At 39.7% G+C, this 24,101-nt stretch overlaps 2 protein-coding genes across 3 annotated transcripts in view; one reads left to right on the top strand and one right to left on the bottom strand.

The window, feature by feature from the left end:
- Positions 1 to 8,869, top strand: part of alg1 (ALG1 chitobiosyldiphosphodolichol beta-mannosyltransferase) — a 37,558-nt gene extending 28,689 nt beyond the window's left edge. The window contains exons 11-14 of the mRNA XM_048609756.1: positions 40 to 150; positions 1,181 to 1,295; positions 2,023 to 2,098; positions 6,026 to 8,869. Coding sequence (XP_048465713.1) covers positions 40 to 150; positions 1,181 to 1,295; positions 2,023 to 2,098; positions 6,026 to 6,160 — 437 coding nt within the window. The 3' untranslated portion in view covers positions 6,161 to 8,869. The remainder of the gene's footprint in view (positions 1 to 39; positions 151 to 1,180; positions 1,296 to 2,022; positions 2,099 to 6,025) is intronic.
- Positions 8,614 to 23,364, bottom strand: eef2kmt (eukaryotic elongation factor 2 lysine methyltransferase). Of its 2 annotated transcripts, XM_048609415.1 has the most exons (8): positions 23,225 to 23,364; positions 22,540 to 22,602; positions 18,591 to 18,671; positions 17,528 to 17,629; positions 15,336 to 15,469; positions 14,482 to 14,792; positions 10,522 to 10,674; positions 8,614 to 8,795 (listed from the first exon to the last, which is right to left on the bottom strand). In XM_048609415.1, exons 1-8 carry the CDS (start codon positions 23,336 to 23,338, stop codon positions 8,668 to 8,670), a joined length of 1,086 nt encoding a protein of 361 aa, XP_048465372.1. In that variant the 5' UTR covers positions 23,339 to 23,364; the 3' UTR covers positions 8,614 to 8,667. The 2 variants fall into 2 exon arrangements, with proteins under 2 accessions (XP_048465372.1, XP_048465373.1); XM_048609416.1 differs by lacking the exon at positions 22,540 to 22,602.
- Positions 23,365 to 24,101: the final 737 nt, after the last annotated feature.

The following is a 24,101-nucleotide window of genomic DNA, read 5'->3' as shown; positions in this document are numbered from 1 at the left end:
ATGTTTTAAACTTGTTAAATTTACTTCCTTGTTTTTCAGGGAAAGGTCCACTACAGGAATTTTATAATAATCTCATTGAAAAATTGCATTTTAAACATGTCCACATATGCACTTTGTGGCTTGAAGCTGAAGATTATCCAGTGTTGCTAGGTAAAATTACTCAATATTACATACGAGTCTTGTTTGTGTTACATTTGCAATAATTTTAAATCAATGCTGGATTTTACTTTATGGTAATGGTGTAGTGGTAATGTTGCTGGACTAGTTACCCAGAGATCCAAGTAATGCTCTGGGAACTTGGCTCGCATCTCACCATGGAAGATTGTGGAATTTGCTCTTAAAAAATCTGGAATTAAAAATCTAATTATGACCATGAATCCATTGTATGTGGTAAAACCCCATCTGGCTCACTAATGTCCTTTGTGGAAGGAAATCTGTCCTCTTTACCTTGTCTGGCCAATATGTGACTCCAGACCCACAACAATTTGGTTGACTTTTAATTGCCTCTGAAATGGGCTAGGAAGCCACTCAATTGTATGTAACCACTAAAAAGTCTCAAAAAAATATCAAATTGAATGGACCACCTGGAACCAACCCAGGCACTGCTAACAATAACAATAAACTTAGCCCTGTCAACCTGTAACATCCTCCTTACTAACAAATGGGCAGTAGTGCCAAACTGGGAGAGCTATCTCGGATTAGTCCAGCAACAGCCCTCTCAGTCATGTTCACAGAATATGGAAGAGTGCAGTTCCAGCAACACTCGGGACACTCAACAGTATTGAGGACAAAAAAGCCTGCTTGTTTGGCACCACATTCACTCCCTCCACCACTGACTCTCAATAGCAGCAGTGTGTATCATCTACAAGATGCACTGCAGAAATTCACCAAGGCTTCTTAGCACCTTCCAAACCCATGATCGTTACCATCTAGAAGGACAATGACAATAACCTCTGATTGGGCAATTGCTTCTGACAAGGCAGGACTGCACCATCGGGGCCTGTGATTGACCAAGGATCTTATCAATCTGTTTTCAACAAGTTGATTGGAGCTCAATTTGGCAAACATTCTTGATGGTGGTGTCAGTCACCATTGAACCACTTCCACACAGAACAAATCAGATAATTATAAACTTAACGTATATTTTCTTCTTAACTTCTGTTTTGTTATAATTTTACAGGATCTGGTGATCTAGGAGTTTGTCTTCATAAATCAACCAGTGGACTGGATTTGCCAATGAAAGTTGTAGACATGTTTGGTTGCCATTTACCTGTATGTGCAATTGACTTCCCATGGTACGTGTATGGCGAACATTATCTTTCTCATTCTTTCTTTAACCTTCCCCTAATGGTTTTGAAGAGAAGCGTAGTTCTTATAAGATTGTTAGTTAACATTACTCTTCTTTTAATTTTAAGGAACCCTGTTAACTGATTTCCAGTCATTTAAATCATGCTTAGGCAGACTTGCCAGTCTCTGTTTGTGTTGAGAGTTGATTTTATTAATTTACATTCGTCAGTAAAATAAAGTTGTAACTGAATCTTGTGCTGCAGAAGCAGGGGTATCTCTTAACAGGGTTTTGCCTTGTTAAAATGTTATCAATTCATAAGGCCTGCATGCTGTTAAGTATGCAGCTGTTACCTTCACAGTCCCTTGCTGGGATTAGCTGTAACATTAATCTGGAGTTTTAGAGCTAGCAGAACATCACATGCTGTCAGTATAGTAGCTTCAGTGACTGCACAAACCCAAATGGCAGTTCAGCACTGAACCCTCCTGCCTGGAGAGAAATAGATAGTTTTTACTAATTTTGACATTTATAACTTTCTTTTAATTATTTAAGTTTCGACCTCCACCGTAATTATTGTTGCCAACCAATCACCATTTCAAACTAGTTCCTTGATGTGGCAGATTTTTCAGTGTTTTCTATTAACAGTCATTTTTCCCCCCTCTTTGCCACCCCCTCCCCTAAGACCTTCCTTTCTCTGGTAGTTAAAATAATTAAAGTTTTTGATCCTGTCTTTACAGTTTACATGAACTTGTGAAAACTGAAGAAAATGGTTTAATATTTAAAAACTCTCATGAACTGGCCGTGCAACTAAAGGTAAATGAAATACAATGCTAAAAGAAATATTGGCTGTCTGCTTCTTTAATAACTATCTCTTTGTTCCACCAATTGTGCCTGTAATCCTTTTCACATAGATGCGATTTTGACTTCTGTCTTATTCCAATAATGAAGAAGTCAGTGTCTGGTGTAAGAAACTTTAATAATTTACTGCCAATTCAAGGCTCAGCACATTTTGTGCACTCTTCCTTGTCTAATATTAATACATCAATCCAAGCAAACATACAACTGATCTGTGCCCACAAAAGCAGACAATCCGTTGGGTGAAATCTTACACATCTTGAACTTTGTCTCTGTTGTCTTCCAGCAGCATGCAGGTTATTAGAATACACTTACTTTAGTTGCCTCTTCTGTAGCACACTTCTTGTAGGATATAACTACAGTATTTTCTGTGGTAAACTGATTTATCCATAGTGAATTTGTGTACTGCTCAAATCAGGTGATAACATTCTCATCCATGGATCTGATGTTTACAGGAGTTGTTCTATTGATGTTAATCTGTTTTATTACAGTATATATAGTAAGACTGGGAGTGATTGCCCTTTACTTATGGTATTCTGTTACATTCTGGAATTAAATGTGTAGCTATACTTTATAGTACAAGCAAATATGGTATTTGAAGATTTTGTTTACTTGCAAGAACCTAATTGTGATAGCATTCAATGAGTTCATTTTATATGGCTGTTATAAATGTGAGTCTCTTTCTATTACCCTCTTGGTAAGCCCTCCCTGGCCACATTACAACATAGCTTCTAACACTTCTGTTAATGAGGAGATAAAACTTGTAAGCACTATTCTTTTGAGAGCCAAATAAAATTTGAAAATAATTTCACTTAGGTTAAAATCTTTGCTAGGTGTGACAACATTCTAGAATCACAGAATCCCTAGTGTGAGAACAGGCCATTCGGCTCAACAAGTCCACGCTGCCCCTCCGAAGAGCATCCCACCCAGACCCATCCCCCTACCTTTTCCCTGTAACCCTGCATTTACCTTGGCTAATCCACCTAATTTACACACCCCTGGACACTATGGGTAATTTAGCTTGGCCGGTCCACCTAGCCTGCACATCTTTGGACTGTGGAGGAAACCGGAGCACCCGGAGGAAACCCACACAGATTGTCGCCCGAGGCTGGAATTGAACCCGGGTGTCTGGCGCTGTGAGGCAGCAGTATGGTGCCAACTTGGAGCATCATTGGATGGTTTTAGTAACTTAACTAAGGCACTTAAACACAGTTGTGCGTGGGGTTTCAATACCAGAAATGCATTCCGATTAATTAAATGTGTCATCCTCCTGAACTTGTAACTATTTCTACTGATCTTAAAATTTAAGTATTCTCAATGTTTTACTTGCTGTGTCAGTTCAACTGGACTTTGTAATCAAAACACATAAGAACGTACGATATAGGTGCAGAAGTCAGCAATGCAAATGAACAAAGAACAAACGAACAAAAGAACAAAGAAAATTACAGCACAGGAAAAGGCCCTTCGGCCCTCCAAGCCTGCGCCGATCCAAATCCTCTATCTAAACCTGTCGCCTATTTTCCAAGGATCTCTATCCCTTTGCTCCCTGCCCATTCATGTATCTGTCTAGATACACCTTAAATGACGCTATCGTGCCCGCCTCTACAAAGAACAAATGTTAGATCTGTTCTTCTCTCAAAAGATGTTGCCTGATTTGCTGAGTTTTTCTAGCATTTTCTGACAAATGTTGATTTTTGTATAATTATAGTGATTTTCCAAATGCATTGATTAGGCTTACGTTATAATAGATTCCAGCATTTTTCCACTGACTCATGTTGGGTTAATTTATTTGTTATTCCCTGTTTATTTTCTCCCTCCTTCCTTGAATAGAGGTGTTGCAATAGCTAATGTCCAATCTGCTGAGACTGTTCCATAATCTAGAAAATCAAACGGGTATATCCGATATCTCTCCAGTAATCTCTTTTAGAACCTGAGATTGCAGGCCATGAGGTCTTGTGAATTTGTCAGATTTTAGTCTTGAGTATTTTCTCCAGTAATTTTCTGTGTTGATGCTAATTGTCTTAAGTTCCTCATTTCGATTTAATCACAAACTGAGACATTACAAATGTATAGCTCCTAATCCTCGAATCCACCACCAACATTATTAAGTGCTTGTTTTTTTTTAAAATCAACCTGTTCAGCGATGTTGTGACACGCCTCTGAATCAGTGGAATTTGAACCCGGGCCTTCTGGCTCAGAGGTAGGGACACTGTCACTGCATCACAAGAGCCATTAGCACCTTTCTGCTCCTAGATATACTTCTGAACAGGATGATGAAAAATTATGACACACCTGTGGAGCAGGTGGGACTTGAACACAGACCTCTGTGCTCAGAGGTTAGGACACTACCATTGCATCTCAAGGGCCCCTTAAGTGCCTGTTTATACCCTTGAATATAAATAAAATGTGCACAAGTAATTATTCAATGAATGTTCCCCACTTATGTACAAGTAACCTTAGTTTATACAATTATCAGACCTACTGCTGTTCAATTACCACATTCCTTTTCCCTCACCCTACTTGAATGGCATTCTGCACTATACTGCTGTAGTGAGGTTTTCATCCATCCTGCTATTCTTGTTCTTATCTATTTAGGTAGCTAGTATCTTGTACCTGTTTATCCATGTTCTCTGTTCTTATTATGAGGTTTGTCATTAGTCCTATCCCATAACAGACTTACCAGGTCCAAAATAGTCTGGTTCCTTGCTTTGTAATTTCTAGAAAGTATTGTTCTAACAAACTGCCCCAAGTACACTCTATAAACATATCCTCCAGGCTACTCAGCATGCTTGGTATTATGTAGCAAATGTTGTTTTGTGGATTGTTTTGTCCGATTATCAGCATACACCACTTGTGTTCCTACTGCTTAGTAACAGCATGAAACAGTTAACTTTATCTGTTTCTCAGACTTTTGAGAGACATTACCTTGCCATGATAATCTGAAGTAGTTTGAGCACATCTCTGGATCAGAAGTAATGGTTTTAAGACCATTCATGATTTTGTGAGATGGACAACAAGACATTCTGCCAGCCACACAAATGAGTAATGTGGTATCTGAATTTCAGTGCCAGTATGATGCCAGGTAGATAGCCTGCACTTCTCAAAGATTGTATCAAACTTCACATCCCTTTGGCTGTTTTGCAACAAGTAAAATACTGACTGTACCTCAGCAGCTGGCACTTGCAAAACTCAGTGTCCAACCTTAGATGTGATTTCAAAATTCGACTACATTTTTTATATAATCCTGAGTGCATGAGGGTTTATGCTGACAACCAATTTAGGAACAGATTATGGCGCACTTGCCTGTATTGGAAGCTATGTATATTAATATAGAGAATCCTGTTCTTTGCAAACAGAATGTGCACACACTGCGCTCAGTTCAATGCAACAAAGCAGGTTACAGTCATTCACTGGTTTATTTCTCAGGACAATGTCTTGACTAATCAGTCGACCTTCCTTGTTGAAAATTTAATTTAGCAGTTAGCTGTCAATCATGATTAACTGGTGCATTCTCCATGGCAACACCTCCACTAATCAGTCCACTTGCACAACCAGAACACTCAATATAAATAGTGTTTTCTCTTTGTATTAATAATTCTTGTGAATTGTTTTGATGTGTGCAATATAGAAAGCTTCAACAAAATGTGTATTTTTTGGGAATATTCAAGTTCTGTATTACTAAAGAATTTAGAATTATGTAAATGTAATTGTTCAGTAGGGGGCCCAAGCAATCATTCTTTTCATGTATGATACTGTTACTTTGACCTGCAATTTATAAGAATAAAATTTTGATTTGACGTTTTGGTCAATAATTTGCAAGTAAAATATGCAAATCTTTTAGCTATTTGAACTTTATACTTAGCTTATAAATGTTATTCTCTTCAGCTTCTCTTTACAGACTTCCAGAATGAAAAGAACAAACTAGGTGTATTCAAAAGAAACCTGAAGGAATCAAAGATGGTTCAGTGGGATGAGAATTGGGATGAAACAGTACGTCCTCTGCTGGCAGCAAATAATTGAAGTTTGTGACTGTTGTTTTGGGGATGAGTAAGCAGTGCTGACCATCAAGTCTGTCTGTTATTGTCTATACCCAGCAGGATCATGAGCTGATCAATCAACAGAAACCTCTGTTCAGAATAAACCTAGAGCAGCAGTGCTGGACATTGTCTCAGTGGACCAATAAAGACTAGATAATTTCTGGATTATAAATTTTGATTTGTAAATTTATTGAAATATTTGAGGCTGCGTAAGAATTGGGAGTGTTTTTTAAGCGGGTTTTTAACAAGTTTTAAAAGTAATTAGTCAGTTTTAATCGAAAATTCTGATAATTATGAACATTTTAAATCGCCTCATTTGGTGATTTAAATGTCATAGTTACTTAGAGCATAGGTGTCACATCGAGTTGGTGCCAGCTCTCCTCAGACCAGTCCAGGCAGTTCCACTCCCCTGTTCAATCCCTGCAACGTTATTTCCTTCATGTTTTCATCTAATTTCCTATTGAAATCATTGTTTCACCTTCCCCATTCTGCCCCACCTGTGTGTTCCAGGTTATTACCAGTCCCTAAATAGTTTCTTCACATTTCCCATACATCTTTTGCCCGAAATGTTAAATGTGTCCCCTCATTCTTATAGAAGCAGCTATTGGAATAATTTTTCCTTGTTTATTAATTCCAAATCTTTAATAATTTTGTAACTTTTATCAAACCTCCCTTGTATTGAAAACAACCCCATCTTTTCCAACTTCACCTTGTAACTAAACTGGGTACTTGTCTGCCCATTCTATTAGGCCATCTATACCATATTGCAGTCGATTGGTCTCATCCTTAGTGTATGCCACACCTCCAGGTTTGGCCAATTCAGCAAATTTTGTACTTCTACTCTGTACCAAGATTCAAGTCATTTATATACAGCAATGAAAGCAATAATCCCAGCACTGACCCTCCGGTTACACCATTGTCTGCCACCCATCAATCTGATAAAGAACCATTTACCATGTCTTGAGGTGTTCTGTATGAGATCAGTTTTTTAATCCAATTTGTCACTTTCCTTGTATTCTGAGCCTCAATTAAGTTAACCAATCTTATGTAATATTTAACCCTTCTGTTACTTGATCAAAAAATCCACTTAATTAGTCAAGCACATTCTGTCTTTTACCAATCTTTGGGGACTCTGTTTAATTAACTCAAACCTCTTCAAGTGCATGGTGAAGATTTTCTTCGAAATATTGTTTCTTACTTACCGATGTTAAACTAAACGGGGGATTGTTGCTGGGACTGTCCCTGGACCTTTTCATGGATAAGTGTGTAACATTTACCATTCTCTAATCTTCTGGCATCTCCCTCATTTCCAGGCAAGATTAGAAAGTTATTACAAGCCGTTCTGCCTTCTCAACTTATTGTTGTAAATATATAGATACAGAGGACTTACTCATGCTTTCCATGAGGACGAAGCTGACTCCCGTTCCAGTACTGCCTCCTTTCTAGTTGGACTGAGTACTGATCAAGAATGTTCTCCTGAATACATGTCAAAAATTCCTCCCCCTCCCCCTTACCCTTTATTCGTTATCCCAATAGCAATTTAGATAATTCAGATCCCTCTATCACTTGTGTAGTTTTTGCATATCAAAGATCCCTGCAAATTTTAATCCTCTTTCTCCCCCCACTCCCCGCAATGTTTCGAGGCCTACAGAGTACACCCAAGAATCAAATCATCATTTTGTTTCTTAATTCAAACTAAATTGCCCCCTCAAGGACATTTTTTACAAGTATGCACTTTGTCTCTCAAATTCTGATTAGAAATTGGAAAAATTAAAAATTTCAAAGAGAAAGGAGACCTTCCCAATAACATGACACTTGATTTTCTTTTGAACGTAATCAGTTGGCTCCAAACCCAGATTCCATTCCCTCCAAGGGTCGCCAGACCCAAAACATTAACTCTGATTTTCCCTCACAGATGCTGCCAGACCTCCTGAGCTTTTCCAGCAACTTCTGTTTGTGTCTTTTATACCTGTTGCTAGTTTCCAAAACATGTAAGCTTGAAATATTCGTTCCCAGTTGATTTTTATTTTGATTATATCACTACTGAGAAGTTTTGCAAGATTTAGTAAAATACTATTTTTGTACTAACTGATGGAATATCAGCAACTATTTCAGTCACAGCTCTAAAACAAAACAACACATCAATAAACAAGTGCTAAACTAGAATTGTCAAATTGAAAATCCATTTCCTAATGAATTATTGCTATAGGTTGAAAACGGATCCCCACACAGCAACCCTATAATTCCTGCTGCTGGAAACCAGGAATTTATGCAGCAGCAGGAAAGAAAGCTATATCAGAAGTGATTCCAGATTGCAGCTTTCTAATACTGAATAGATACAAAAGGTCTCAGCAATGCCCCAAGAACAAAATACCTACTACTTACTATTTTTCACACTGTCGTTGTGAAACTTGAAAAATAGAGACCATTTGAGTGTTTAGGTTATGAACATAACTTATTTTATTATTATAGCTGTCAATTGTTCTCATGTCAGAGACAATGAGTAAACATTTCAGTTTCAAGATGTATTTTCAGAAGCTCTATTTTTGTGCATCTGTTGTAAGGAAACACTGTTCTGGTGGGACCTGGAATCACTTGGTGTCCAATTCCAACTTTATCTGTTTTGAAAAGGGAAAAAAAACACAATGTAACCTCTTACTGAGGAAAAAATAAAGTTTTATTTTCTTTATTACATCTTCTACTAGTACTTTTTTTGTGCATTCTGAGGCTGAAAAACATTTTGTCAGTGATTTAATTGAAATGTGAGCTGCTAACAAGGACAGCAGACCATCTGGGGTCTTGGGTGAAGCTCATTATCTGACAAGAACTAAAAATTGAGAAAGTGAGCTAAGAAAGGAAGTGGTGGAGGCAGGTGCGATTACATTTAAAAGGCATCTGGATAGGAAGGGTCAAATACTGGCAAATGGGACTAGGTCAGATTGGGATGTCTGGTCTGCGTAGACGAGTTGGACCGAAGGGTCTGTTTGTGTTGTATAACTGAGTGGCAGGAGAAGGGATGTTTGGAAGCAATTCATAGAGAACAAGTCGAAATTACTTGGACCTCACCGCCTATGAGGTTGATAGAAGCAGACACCATCATTTCTAAAGTAAATTGGATGGGCACTTGAGAAAAATAAGCCTGCAGCACTACAGGAATGAAGTGTACAAATGGGACTGTATGAAAACTGGCATGGGCTGAACAGGGCAAATGGTGCAATGAACTGTTAAAAGCCACATGAGGTGAAGGAGGACATAGAGTTACAGAGCACCAAGGTTCCAATCAATATCAAATGTGCTTATAACTAACCCAGGCTCAAATTGAAAATCTCAGCAGCGGAGAGAGCTTGGGGCTCCAGTGCACTTCACTGAATTTTTTTTTGTTCCAATTTGAAAAAGTCTGTCTGTCTAAAGATGTCATTCATTGTCTGTATACATCTAACTATGTAATCACATGCAGGTCAAAAGCACATTCTCATATTTCCCTTTCTTGTCTCCTGTGCTCCTAAAAACCTAGAGGAAATGATGAAAGCTTCAAAGGAATCCTCACTTGCAAAATAGAAACTAGACACAAGATAGCTGTGATAATCAGAAATCAAAATAAAGATTGTTGAAGTATAATCTGCAATGAAATGTAATTAACCAATGAAAATGCAGTAAAGGGTCAGAATCCCTCTTTCTACCAAAGCCTCTGAGACAGCAGTTTTCATAACCAAAACAATCCGTCAAATCACAGCAGTGCAATGGATCAGTGTGAAACTGTGCCACAACGTACCTCAAAAACCCTCCTTTTACAGCAATTGTTGCCTAATTCCATGGGATTAAAAGTCCAAAAGCCACTTTGCCCATCTACTACAAGAAGAATGCAAGGTGACTGAGGGGGTAAGATGCCAGGTGGGTACAGATGGAAGAAAAGGGAATGAGTGAGGGAGTAAGGTAGATGGGTCATGGATAGGGTTAGTTTTGCGGATGGCAGTGGGTGACAGGACAGGGTGGATTGGTTGTTGTGGTTTGTTTGGGTAGGGGGGTGGAATCAGGTCAGGATTTTGTTTGGTGGGAGAGAGGGGGGGGTTCAGGTGTCCATTTGAAAGTTAGCAAGGTGTTGGGACAGGTTTAATTCCTGTTATTTAGTTTAATAGTTATGAGAAAAGCAAGTCAAAACCTTCCAACTCTGAACTGTGCTCAATTTTGGTGGGAAATTTGATCGGGAACCTGCATTGCTAACTTAATGAAGTATCCTCAATCCATGAACCGGAGGTGAATTTTGGGTGACACAGTATTCCACTCCATTAATCCCACTGGAAAGGAGAATCACAGCCATATTCTCCAATGGTTGCGGTTACTTACCAAGTTCCATTTTGAATTGATGATATGTCTCTGGGTTACGTACTGTTGATGCCAGATACACAACTGTTCTTCTTCTCTGTTTTTCAGCAGAAATCAGAAATTTCTCCAGTATAGAAACTAGGCAAAGGAATACCTCAGGATCATAAACTACGTCTGTTTGTAAGGAATAAAGAAAGTGATAAAAGAATTCAGTTACTTCCGTTCATTATTGGGAAACAATCCTTTTCAAAACACACAAGATCTGTATGCTTTAATGCAGAGTGCCACATCTACAGAAAATGTATCTTGAGGCAATACAGCAGAACATTGTCCTATGATGCAATTGGAGACACCATGACACAAGTAAGGGGGAGGAATATCTGCTTATTCCTCTCCTGTAGCTATCCACCTCAGAGGCAAGTACAGGTTCTGATGGCAAGATTGTGGCAAACAGTGGAGAGAGACCACAAGTTAGGTAATGAGTGGTCCCCAGATGGTACTATCCAACATATACAAATGAGAGTGAGAGCTCAGAGTTTTGGAATAAAAATAGGTAAATCACAATCAGAGTAGAAGGTAAGAATTTGATGATAGTCAGAATTCTGTGGATAGTAATGTGTGAAAAGCTCAAATATGATTGGAGCCATAGACCATAGTATCCCACTTCAGACTCTTCATTTTAAATTTAGGTTCTTGCTGTTTAGTGTCTCAGTAGCTCTTATTTAGACTGTCACAAAGGTTGAGGTTTTATATATTTTGTAAAGAAAGCTATTCTGTCTTTAAGAGATAGTAGGAACTGCAGATGCTGGAGAATCTGAGATAACAAGGTGTAGAGCTGGATGAACACAGCAGGCCAAGCAGCATCATAGGAGCAGGAAGGCTGACGTTTCGGGCCTAGAGTGGGCACAAGGAATTTATAAATGCCACAAGACCTCTCGTGGATTCAACTGTGGCCAAAGTAAGCAATAAGACTGTTATATTCGGAATCAATCCCAAAGATTTATCAAATAATTCAAGATTCCAAAATTGTCCATTTACCCCTCAAGTTGTGAATAGCTCTCCTCATCTCATCAAAACCTGAAAGAATGGGATCTATTCAATTAATGGCCTAAACAGTTAAAAGTTAATTACCTTGGCTAAAGAATAGTGGATGTAGCTATGTTCTGGCCTTCACTACCCCAATGCCTAACATGAAAATATAATTCAACAGTCTGTAATAGAAGCTACTTTTAAGTTTTGAACAGTATTAAATCAAAACTCACTTGGAAGGCCATTTTGAGCAGGGATTTCAGCTGAACCATCTGAATACCATGAGAGAGAGACCTTAAAACAGAAACTGTTTGGAGCAGAGAGGGACTGATAACAAACCCAATAACACAATCCTCCATTGATCTCTGCTACCAAAAACCAAAACCTGTTGTCCTATGAAAGTGAAACAAGGAACCTTCACCCACTCATTCTCAAGACCTGATTTGTTTACTCCACGTGTAGGAGCAACCTCTGACTTTGATTATACAATCCATCACAATTGCTGAATCCAACAATCCCTTCCTTTCAGAAAGGGAATCATGAAAGCTAGGCCTGCAACAATATTAGAGATTCACCTTATTCCCATCTTCATACTTAACTTATCTTACTTTAAATCTTTGTACATGTATTTTAGTTAACATGTTTATTTTTAATTTTTAGTTAAGTGAAAGATGCAAAGCTTCAACAGCATGCCTGTCTTTCAGAAATATACTGAAGATGTTTGGACCCAGTCACTAACCTCAGCAATAGCAATGTCTTGGTAATGAATGAATTGGCCTCAATACAAGCAGAATATCTTCCCTTGTGCTGGGGGCAAATCCATACAGTGAAGAGTTGTTCCCCTAATTCCCAATGACTTCAAATTTTGCTAGAATTCCTTGAAGCCATACTCAGTAAAATTACATCAAGGGAATTCATTCTCATCTCCCCTCCTGAACTCCGCTCTTCTGTCCATGTTTGGGCAAGATTGGTATGAAGATAGGTGCTGAGCGGCCTAGCAGGACCCAAACTGAGTGTCAGTAACCAGATAATTGCTTTGTAAGTGCCACTGGATATCAGTGTCGACAGCCCCTTCCATAACTTCAATGATTAAAAGTAGACTGATGGGACAGTTATTGGTCAAGTTGGATTTGTCTTGATTTCTGTGGACAGGATGTATCCAGGCAAATTTTCACATTGCTGAGTAGATGCTAGCTTGGCTACGAGAACAGTTAGTTCTAAAACACAGGTCTTGAGCGCTATTGCAGAATGTTATGAGAGTCCATAGCCTTTGCAGTATCCTGAGTGACAGCAAGGAAGTTTTATAAAGTTATTAAAAATGTATACAGAACCCTTTATGTCACAACTAGAGATCTAGCTATAAACATATGTGTGAAATCTTTATAAGTTATTGGTTAGGCCTCATCCAGAGTATTGTGCTCAATACAGGGCACTTCTAGATGGTTACTGAAGGCCTTTCAGAACAATGAGAGGCTGTTTATTAGAATGCTACCAGAATGTAGAGCTTTAGTATGGCACAACTTAAAAAGCTGAGGTTATTTTCCTGAGAGCACAGATGATTAGTGGGGGATTTAAGGAATGTTCATAATTATAGATCACAAAATACCTACAATGTGGAAACAGGCCCTTTGGCTCAACGAGTCCACACCCACCCTCAGAACATCCCACCCAGACCCACACCCCTATAACCCACCGAATCTACACATCCCTGAATACTATGGGCAATTTAGCATGGCCAATCCACCTAGCCTGCACATCTTTGGACTGTGGGAGGAAACTGGAACACCCGGAGGAAACCCACGCAGACACGGGGAGAATGTCCAAACTCCACACAGACAGTCGCCCAAGGGTGGAATCGAACCCAGGTCCGTGGCGTTGTAAGGCAGCAGTGCTAACCACTGAGCAGTGCTAACCGCTGAGTCACCATGGCATTTTGATAGATTTAGGAAAATGTTTCTACTGGTAAGTGGGATGGTAACCAAAGGGCAGGGAAAAGAACTAGAGAGAGACCAAGAGATGAAGAAACATTTTTTACACAATTATCATCTTGAATGTACTGCCTAAAAAGGAAATAGAACCAGATACAGGATATCTTTCAAAGAGAACTGCATGAAAAAGCCATTTTTAGGGCTTTGGGAAAAAATTGGGTAATGAGGATTAGAAAATCCTTCTTCTTTCAGAAGTCACACTAGCACATTGGTCAAAATGGGCTTCTTCTGGACAATGAGAATTTATGCTACTTTTGCCTATCTTAAAAAAAGTTCAAGCAGAGGAACTCATGGCAGCTCTCATGTTCCTGGCCAGTGATGAGGCCATGCAGAATATTTACTCCTTTTACAAACAATTCTCAATAATACAGTTCTTTTCCAGCATAGGAATGCTGATATTTACGAAATTGGGAACAGACAACCATATTAAGACCAAAGTCAACCAGCCATCAATAATTCTAGTTTTATGAAGTTAGCTGATTCATCTGTAATTATTGATTAGATCATGGTCTTGTACAGCAAGCTTTGTTTTTACGGGCTCTTTATGAACTGGCACTTTTGATAAACTGGCAAAAAATTACATACTTGAAATACTGGAAATTTACTGTATTATCACAATCTATCACGATGTCCGGGTAGTCAGTTGAGGACGTGAGTGAGAAGGCTTTCTGCCAGTAAGTTTTATTTAAGGCAAAGTAGCATTATTATTTATGCCACTTATGCTGTAAGTAAAGTATAACAGTGATGTGTTTACCCCCGCTGCATTATGTTTCTATTATTTAGTGTATGTTTTTACATTGCTTATACGGATCTCTTGATCAACTGGAATATTCGATCAACGGGCACATTCCTGGTCCCGTGCTGGTTAATAAAAAGTTTGCTGTGCTTACGGTTATCCAATATTCTACCAGTCTTCCTATGTAACTATCAGGAAAACTGCTAATCTATAGAAACGAACTGGTACCTGTGGCAACAATGAGATCTGGTTGAAGTTCTGTAAGTTGTTCTTGAGTAACATCTGACCAATCCAGTCCAACAACAGTGATTTTTGGTCTCTGGTTTTCTTCAGATCCATTGTTATTCTCCAACCGTACTTCACAGTTTTTGGAGCTCCAGGATTCAGAATCTAGTATGAGACTGTTACTAAGAATATTTTTCCTGAGTTGTTGAAGTACGTTTGAATGACAGTCACTGAATATATACTGTTTAGGGGTGCAAGTCTTGCAGATAGCAATTCCAGTGAGGCCAGCTCCACTACCCAACTCCAAAATGGTCCTGGTGAAGAAAAAGCAAACAATTACTACCTTCAAAACTGGGTCGTTAACAGAATGGCTGATAATGAGCTGAACAAAATATTTACTTAGGTTAGTTTAGCATGTGATCATGAACACTGCAGTATCCCATTGAGTTTTCCATTTGCAAAGGACTTCAGCAACAGTTAAAACATGTATTTGTAGTAAATAAGAGTAGAAAAGCTACAACACAATGTATCAGTGAAACAAAGTGATATTATGTGAGGGATTTACTGGAACTCTTCAGACAAAGTTCACAGCAGCTGTATTACATAAAGAAAACTAACAGCCAACATCACTCCATGTATCGTGTTCTCATACATGTCCTTGAAACTTGCTGAAGCACAGGATGCTTACTGTTGCAGTCGTCTGTTGTCTTGGTAAAAAGGAGAACCAAAAGATGAGAGAACTTTATAAAGGAACAAAATATACTTCAAGGCAATCAGAAATAATAATTTCCCTTTTACAGGTGAAAAAACAATGCCAACTGTTCCACCTTTGTATTTATTTCATTAACAGTTCTGACCTGCAATTAAACAACTCGGAGTTTTCCATTGCCCATTCTGCAAAGAACAACGCAGCTTCCCATGTGACCAGACCAGTAGTCCCTTCAGAGATTATTGCCACATTTTCACCAAGTCTAATATTCTCTCCTGACAACTGAATAACAATTTTTGCAAAGTCAAAAACACTTTCTCCCACCACTCGTTTTATACATTCAAAACAGCATGAACAATAGAACGTATTTTTCCTTAACAAGCAAACATTAAAAGTGCTCAATTATAAACATCTGCAAACACATTTCATGACACATAAACACAATACAGATGCTAACTTTTGAATACCGTTACTCAGGAATCGTCTTGAAGTTTATTTTAAGGAATGCCTTGTACTTCTCTCTTCATAAGTACAACCACTTCGCTGTGCTAACATCAAAGTAGATTTACAATACCCATTCTCAATTTCTTTTATATTCTATCAATTTGAGCACAATACTTCAACTACATCCTACAGTTTTTCACAAGATCAACATGATGCCCCTGCATGTTTTCATTCCATTAACAATTTTGGCCTTTTATTAGGAATGCAGTTTTTACCTATCTGTGAATCTATACTCTTAAAACAACTCTGCCTCATTTCCTTTGGAATTTTACATTTCTGTCCTATTTATTCCAAAATATATAGCATCACCTTTATCTACGCTGCACCTGCCATCCACCTGCCTATGACAACAGTCTTTCAATTCTGCGGAGGTTTCTTTCATCCATTATTTGACATCATTAACAAATTCCAAATGTCTGTCGGTCCTAACTACAGATTGTGTGTGCAGCAATGAAGAGTTACCTAGCTGCATATCCCTGTGAAACAGCATCATTCTTCAGAATTATGTAACGTATGGACAATTAGTCTGTCAGACCTGTGCCAGCATAAAAAGTTACTACAGCATGCTGCAATAGAGGGGGGATCTGGGTGCGTTTGAAATTTGTTATTGTATGCAGGCGCTATTGGTAAGGTATGTATTTCTTGTCCATCCCTCCCTACATTCAAGAGTTGATCAGAATGCTTTGGGTCTGGACTTGTATGTTTCACTTGTAGGGAATTTCCATCAGGGCAATCTAAGGTTCTGCATTCAGTTTTAGGCATCATGCATCAAGATGGCTTACAATGTCCTTGGATGGGTTCAGCAGTTTAACTAGAATGAAAATGAAACTTAAAAAGGGTTAAATTAAGAGAATAGATTGCAAAAACATGGCCTGTATTTCCTCTGATTTACGAGATTGAGGTGTGATGTGATCAATGTATTTAAACATAAAAAGGCTTAGATATAGCATCTATGGTGACACTACTTCCCCTTACACAGGGAAGTCAGGCAAATGGGACCATAGTTTTAAAGTTGGGCTATGCTTTTGGTGGCAGACTCTGGAAGCACTTGTTGACAAAAATCACAGAATTGGTACAGTGCAAAAAGAAACCAATCAGCCCACTGTATCTGTGCCAGCTCTCTGAATGAACTGTTCACTGAGTGCCATTCTCCTGTCTTTGCCCCATAATGTGGCAAATTGTTCCTTTTCAAATAACCATCTAATTTCCTTTTGAATGCCTTGACTGAACTTTCCTTCACCACCCTCACATACAGTACATTCCACAACTACTCATTGTAAAAAGCGTCTTATTCTCATATGACTTTTGCTCCTTTTAGTAAGTAATTTAAATCCATGCCCTAGCATTCTTGATGCTGTCACGATTATATGAATTTGCAACTCTATCCCTCAAGAAGATTGCTGGTGAGGGGTGATTGGGATATTTCAAGATTACGATAGTATACATTTCATAGACAAAATGTAAGAGATACAGTGCAAAGGAGCGTGAATCAACCATAATGTAACTGTATTGTGGAGCAGGCCAAAGAGGCTGGATGGCTTATTTCTGTTCCTATGGTCTCAGAATACAACTATCTTAAAGTGTGCAAGCTGCCGTTTGCTAGCTTTAGACATTCAAGACACATTAGTTATTGAATTCCACAGCAGCAACCCCATTTATTAAGTTGTGGATTGTAACAATGAGTCCCGAGAACCTTTAACCTCTGAATATAAATTACATGTGCTGAAATGTTTATGCATTGTTATATACTTTTTAGGGACCTGAATACTGACCATTCTACTTTCATTAGGTTTGCTGCCAAAAGCCTTTGTTTAAAAACTTTCATCATGTACGTACCAGGAAATAATTCTTGTGACACAACTGCAGATCTTCTGATTTTAGTACTTCACCCAGAGCATTATACAAATCATCTAATGGTTCGGTGCTTGTCCTTTCATGCTGCATTGAAAAGAAACATTTCAGTAAACATGGTTTTGCAGAAAAACCAGATAAATATCTTACCTGTGTACCAAATGAAATCAGAAGGGGGAGTCACCTAGCCATCATGCACATCATAAATATTTTCACAGAAGCAGATGAATGGATAATAAATGGGATATGAAGTCACAAACATAATTTTGGACACATCATAAAAATACACGATACCTTGTAGTAATCTGTGATATTCCATTCTCAGCAATTCCTCAAAGACCTTCTCTCAAGCAATAAGGTTAGAAATAAGGATATTTACTAATGTTTGTGTGGCTTTTCATGTACCATTCCTCACATAATGAAGCATCTGCATGCAGCAAGACCTGGATGTCATTTCAACCTGGGTGAAAAAGTAGTACTGAACATTCGCACCGTAGAGTTACCATCTCCAACAAGAACCTAAATATCTCTCCTTGAAATTTAATGGCAATGACATCACCCAATCTCCAAACAGCAACGTCCTAGGAGTTATTGTTGACTAGAAGCAGCAATTCTGGAACGAATAACACACCTCCTGACTCCCCAAAGTCTAAAACTACAGTCTTCACTATCTAGAAGGAGGGCAGCACACCCATGGTAACACCAGAACTCCAAGTCATATGCCATTCTACCTTGAAAAGGTATGGCATTTCTTCACTATCACTGTGTCAAAATCCTTAGAACTCCTTAACACTCTGGGTGTACCTGCAACTCACAGAATGCAGTGGTTCCAGGATGAGGTTGACAAGGACATTTAGAGGTGAACAACAAATGCTAGCCTAACTAGTGACACCCACATCCCATGAACACATAAAAGAGAAACTTCATGTAGGTTTGTAACTGGAAAGTAAAACAGTTACATGCCATCCCTTGTTAAATTCAATTCTTACTTCCCTACCAAAGGAATTCTTCAAACATTTCAAAAATTGTGTAATAAGGAAAACTGTACCTTTTTAATTAGCTCAGCTAGAAAAAGTCTTCTGTACTTCACTGAAGGAGGGTATTCATTGCAAACAGGATGAAGAACTGTCTAAGAGAATAATAAAGATATGTAGATAAGTTATTGTCCTTACAAACCAATTGTAAAAATGAAAGAAAAACTGTCTTCAATGCAGATAGGACATGTATATGGGAAGAAAGTTAATTGGAGTAAACGAATTGGTTTTTTGTTTAGGTTATTGTTTGACCTTTGGGATTCACTCAAACAATATCTGATATTTACATTTCTTAAATTTTAGAAGTACGAACAGATGCTTGGGAGTAACTATATTACCAGCAGGACTCTTCAATTAGATGCGTCAGTTAATCATGGACTATACTCTTCACTGAACTGCAAGATCTGGAAGTTACACCACTGAGATGGGAAAATCAGATAGTCTATGTTGGTGATTAGTTCTAATCACGAGAACCATATTTGACTATCATTTCATTTATCAAATCAATCCAATCTCAAATATTACGGCAATTTTTCACTTTACCAGTAAATCCAAATGGTGAATTCGACAGCATCACAACTCCTACGAAAAAGTCTTCAAGATGCACACAATTTTGGATACTATCTTGAAAATTTATAATTATTTTTGATTAATTTTTGTCACAATATTGCAGACACTGATATAATCCATGTCCCTACCTGCTTGCATTAATTGACTGTTAATTTTATCCTCTATGTTGTCTGCACCAAAAAAGTCCATGTTTTAAAAAGGCACTTGTTTATAATTATCTAAAAAGAGATATGTAGCTATGTTATTAATTTCAAAGTTGAGTAAAGCTGCTTAAAAGTGCTTTGTTTACTTTAGTTAATAACCACATTTTCAGTAAGTGACCTGCACACTCATGGAGACCGAGTCTCATCCTTACATCAAGGATTATCTCCTCACGTGGCATTCCTAATGTGCTAAATGGGATAGCCTTCAAACAGATCTAGCAACTCAAGTCTGAGCACCCATGAGGCACTGTAAGGCTATCAGTAGCAGCCAAATTGTACTCCAACAAAACCTGCAACCTCATGCCCTGGCATATTCCTCATTCAACCATTACGAAAAAGCCAGGGTATCAACCCTGGTTCAATGGACAGTGCAGGAGGGCATGCCAGGAGCACTATCAGGCTACAACTAAAAATGAGGTGTTAACCTGGTGAAGCTACAGAACAGAACCACTTCACAGCAGAAGCAGCAAATGATTCCAAAACCTACCAATCAGATCTAAGCTCTGCAGTCCTGTTGCATCTAGTCATGAATGGTGGTGCACAATTAATCGGCTCTACAAACGTCCCCATCCTGAATGATCGGGGAGCCCAGTACATCAGCGCAAAATATAATGCTGAGCATTCTCAAAATGTTCGGTCACAAGTGCTGAGTGGATGATCCACTTCCGACTCCTCCAAAGGTCCCCGGCAACACAGATGCCAGACCTCAGCTGGTTCAATTCACTCCACAGGACAATTGGAGGCACTGGATACTCCACATTTCTGGGCCCTGATGACATTGCAGCAACAGTGCTGAGAACATGCTGCACCCTAGCACGTGCATGACAATATAGAAAACTGCCCAGTTATGTCTGCACACAAAAGCACAGTAAAATCACAGTAAAGTAATGGAAGATGTTATCAATTATGCAATCAAGCAGCACTTGCTCAGCAATAACCTGCTCACTGATGTTTAGTTAGGGTTCCACCAGGGTCACTCAGCTCCTGACCTCATTACAACCTTGGTCTAATTATAGTCAAAGGAGCTTAACTGCAGAGGTGAGGTGAGAATGACAGCTCTTGATATCAAGGCTACATATGATCAAGTGTAGTATCAAGGAACCCTGGCAAAAGTACAGTCAATGATAGTTGGAGGAAAATTCTCTGCTGATTGGAGTCAAAAACTGGTACATAGGAAGATGGTTGCAGTTGCTGAAGGTCAGTCATCTCAGCAGGAATTCCTCAGGGTACTATCCTATGCCCAACCACTTTCAGTTATTTCAATGACCTTCCCTTCATCGTATGGTCAGGAAGTGGGGATGTTTGCTGCTGACTGCACAATGTTCAGCATTTTTCACATCTCCTCAGGGACTGAAGCAGTCAATGTCCATATGCAGCAAGACCTGGTCAATATCCAAGTGTCAAGTAACAAGCAACAATCACGTTACACGAGTACCCTGTCCAACAAAAAAGAATTGAACCATCACCTCTTAACATTTAATAACATCACCATGACTGAATCCCTCATTATCAACATCCTGGGGGTTACTATTGACCGGAAACTGAACTGGACTACCGATATAAGCACCGTGGCTACAAAGTGCAAGTCAGAGCTAGGAATCTTGCAGCACATAACTCACTTCCTGACTCACTCAAACCTGTCAACAAGGCACAAGTCAGGAATGTGATTCTATACTCCCCACTTGCCTGAACGAGTGCAGCTCCCACAATACTCAAGAAGCTTAACAGTATGCAGGACGATACAGTCCACTTGATTGGTACCACAGCCACAAACATTCACTCCTTCTGGCACCGATACTCATTAGCAGCAGTGCGTATCAACTTGTGAATGTCAATGTTCAGAAGGACTTGGCATTCTTGTGCAAGCAACACAAAATTATCATGCAGGCACAGCAATTAGGAAAACAAATGCCATATTAGATTTCAGGGTAAGGGAATTTGAGTACAAGGAATTAAACAAATCTTGCTGCCAATGTAGACGGCTTTGGAGAGAATGCACCTATGTTCGCAATTCAGATCTCTATATTTAAGAAAGAATATGCTTGCATTGGAGACATAACAGTAAAGGTTCTCCAGTCTTGGAAATGAGAGGATTTTCTATGATGATGTGCTGAACAAATTTGGTCCATTTTCTCTGGAATATAGGAGGAGTGATCTTTAAAAAAATAGACAGGACTTGACTACACACAGAGGTTGTTTCCCCTGGCTGGAAATCTAGAACAAGAAGGTACAGCTTCTGGATGAGGAGCCAATCATTTAAGATTGAGATGAGAAATTTCATCACCCAAATGTCAGGCATCCTGTACCTGAGGAGTGTGGTTGTTCCTACCATTCAAGAACTAGAGGGCTACCTCTCAATGAATTTTGGGATATGGAGATTGGAAGTGAAAATGAAATTGCAGCCCAAAATTAGCCATGCTCACACTGAACGATGAAGCAGCTCGACAAGCCTCAGGGTCTACTCTTGTTCCTTTTTTTAAAGTGTCTCAAAAAGGCTAAAGGAAAGTTGCTTTTCATACCACAAGGCCTACAATGCGAGACGTCCTTTAGCTGCACAAAGCCCTGTTTGTGTCATACCTGAGGGACAGTGAGCAGTTCTGGGTACCCACAAAATCAGAAGGATATTATAGCTTGGAGTAGGTGCACAGCAAGTTTTGCTGGATGAATCCAGAATTCCTACTTTTAAATTACAAGGAGAGATTACCCATATAAAGCCATGTTGCAAGGTTAGCGGGGAGACCTGATTTTCACAAAAAATTAAGGAGAACAAATGAATCATAGGTAAACTATTTCCACTAGTTCAGGAGACTAAAACTAGAAGGCTTGCAGTAATACTAATCCATTTCAAATATGTATACTCTTTTGTAGAATCTTCATACTCCAAAATCATGTTTATCTCATGAGCAAATTTAGCAATCATGTATTCAATTCTTTCATCCACGTCATGCATGTAGATTGTAAATAATTGAGGCCCCAGCTCTTAATCCTGTGGAATGCTACTTGTTACAGCTTAACAACCTGAAAATAACCAATATATCCCTTGTCTCTGATTCCTGTTAGCTAACGAATCCTCTATTCAGGCTACTAAGTTACCTTCTACACCCTGAACTCTTATCCTTATCAAATGCTATTGAGAACTCCAAGCACAGCACATCTACAGGTTGTCATGGAATAGCAGTGTATTGTGTACCTGCTGCAAAATCTGTTGCAATAACATGGAATCTTTGCTACTCTTCAACCTTTCTTCCAACTCCTAAGAAGAATTGCAAATAAAATAAGAAAATCAAATTTTTATAACGCTTGAACATTTAATCTGAAAGCAAGCTCATCCATTTGGTAGGGGTGGACAGACCGACTGTGCAACCAAACGTAATCCTGCAAAACCCCAGAACAACCCCATAAAATCTGACCAGAACAACCAACTCCGACCAAGAAAATCCAACTTCCTCCGAACCTTGATCTGATCCCGCAAGAAATTTGAGCAGAGCATCAAACTCGCCCTGAAACCTGATTCACAGAAACAACTCTGTAAACTACTGCCACTACCAGCAAGGCATCCTTGCTGAAAACCCCACTGTTAAGACCCACCCCAAATCCAATCTATAAAAGCCCCTAGGTAAGGACACCCACCCCCAATCCCCGCCATCAGGAAACCTCCATTCCCTAACACCAGAACCCTCCTGACCGCCAGGAGACTTCACCCAACACTAGGATCCCTTCTCTCCACAAACACCTCGACCCACGTCCCACTCTCCGCCTACAGCTCCAACCATCAGCTCCCCCCTCCCCCAAAGACCTCCCCTCACCATCAGCACCCCTGCCCCTCACCCACCCTCCACCATCTCCCCCCCCCCCCTCCCCTCCCCTCCCCTCACCGCCAGGGGCAGGCTGTCCAACCTCCTCATGGCGAAGAACGCGCGCTGGAACGCGAGCACAAGCTCCTGGTCCCTGTCCCCGAGCACGAGCCCCGCGCCCGCGGGGCCGCTCATTGTTCCCCCGTCCCCGGACCAGCGCTTCCGGGTCATTCCCCAGCATTCACCTCCATCCGGGCCCGGCCGTGAGTCACTTCCGGGTCAGTCCCTTCCCTCAGCCAGGTCCCTGGAACATGTGCTGGAATTTCCATTCCCTAATCCTCGCTCAGCCTGCTTCACTGGGGGATGGTAAACCACTGCCAACATCTGGATTAGGAATAATGTTCCCAGCTCTGAACACTCAAACAAGGCAATTAATCAAGGAAGGTCACAGTCATATCAATATTCTTCAGCACCATCTAGGGACAACCTCAATGAGGTGAAGGGTAAGGACATGGCTCTATCGTTACCTTTATTCCTGTTAACATTTACCTCCAAGGACTCATCGTTGGGCACCCTCTTATTTCTGGTCTCCAAGCAGCCACTTGTGCCCACCAGCCAGGTGTTAGTTTTCAAACAACCCATCTTCTCCACCCTCTGAACACTGGCAGAGCCTGCAGATCACACGCTGGGCATTCTCATCCATCTCACAGCTCATCGAACTGAAGGGAAAGCAACCTCAAGGGAACCTCCCAAGAAACAGAAATCGCCGGAAAAACTCAGCAGGTCTGGCACATTTGTGGAGAGAATTCAACTCAACAGCGATTCCAGCTATTGTTGCGGATTTGTGCTTGATTTCTAGTTTGTGCCAAAAGCTGGAGAGTAAACGAGTAAGGGTCATTATCGAATTGATCACTGCAGATACGATTAATATCAATGTTTGGGTGCAGCTTGTACATGG

The sequence above is a fragment of the Rhincodon typus genome, chromosome 21 (assembly GCF_021869965.1).
Source record: "Rhincodon typus isolate 14 chromosome 21, sRhiTyp1.1, whole genome shotgun sequence".
NCBI classification, from domain to species: Eukaryota; Metazoa; Chordata; class Chondrichthyes; order Orectolobiformes; family Rhincodontidae; genus Rhincodon; species Rhincodon typus.
The sequence above is the reverse complement of the archived record's forward strand: the minus strand, read 5'-3'. Positions and strand labels throughout refer to the sequence as shown.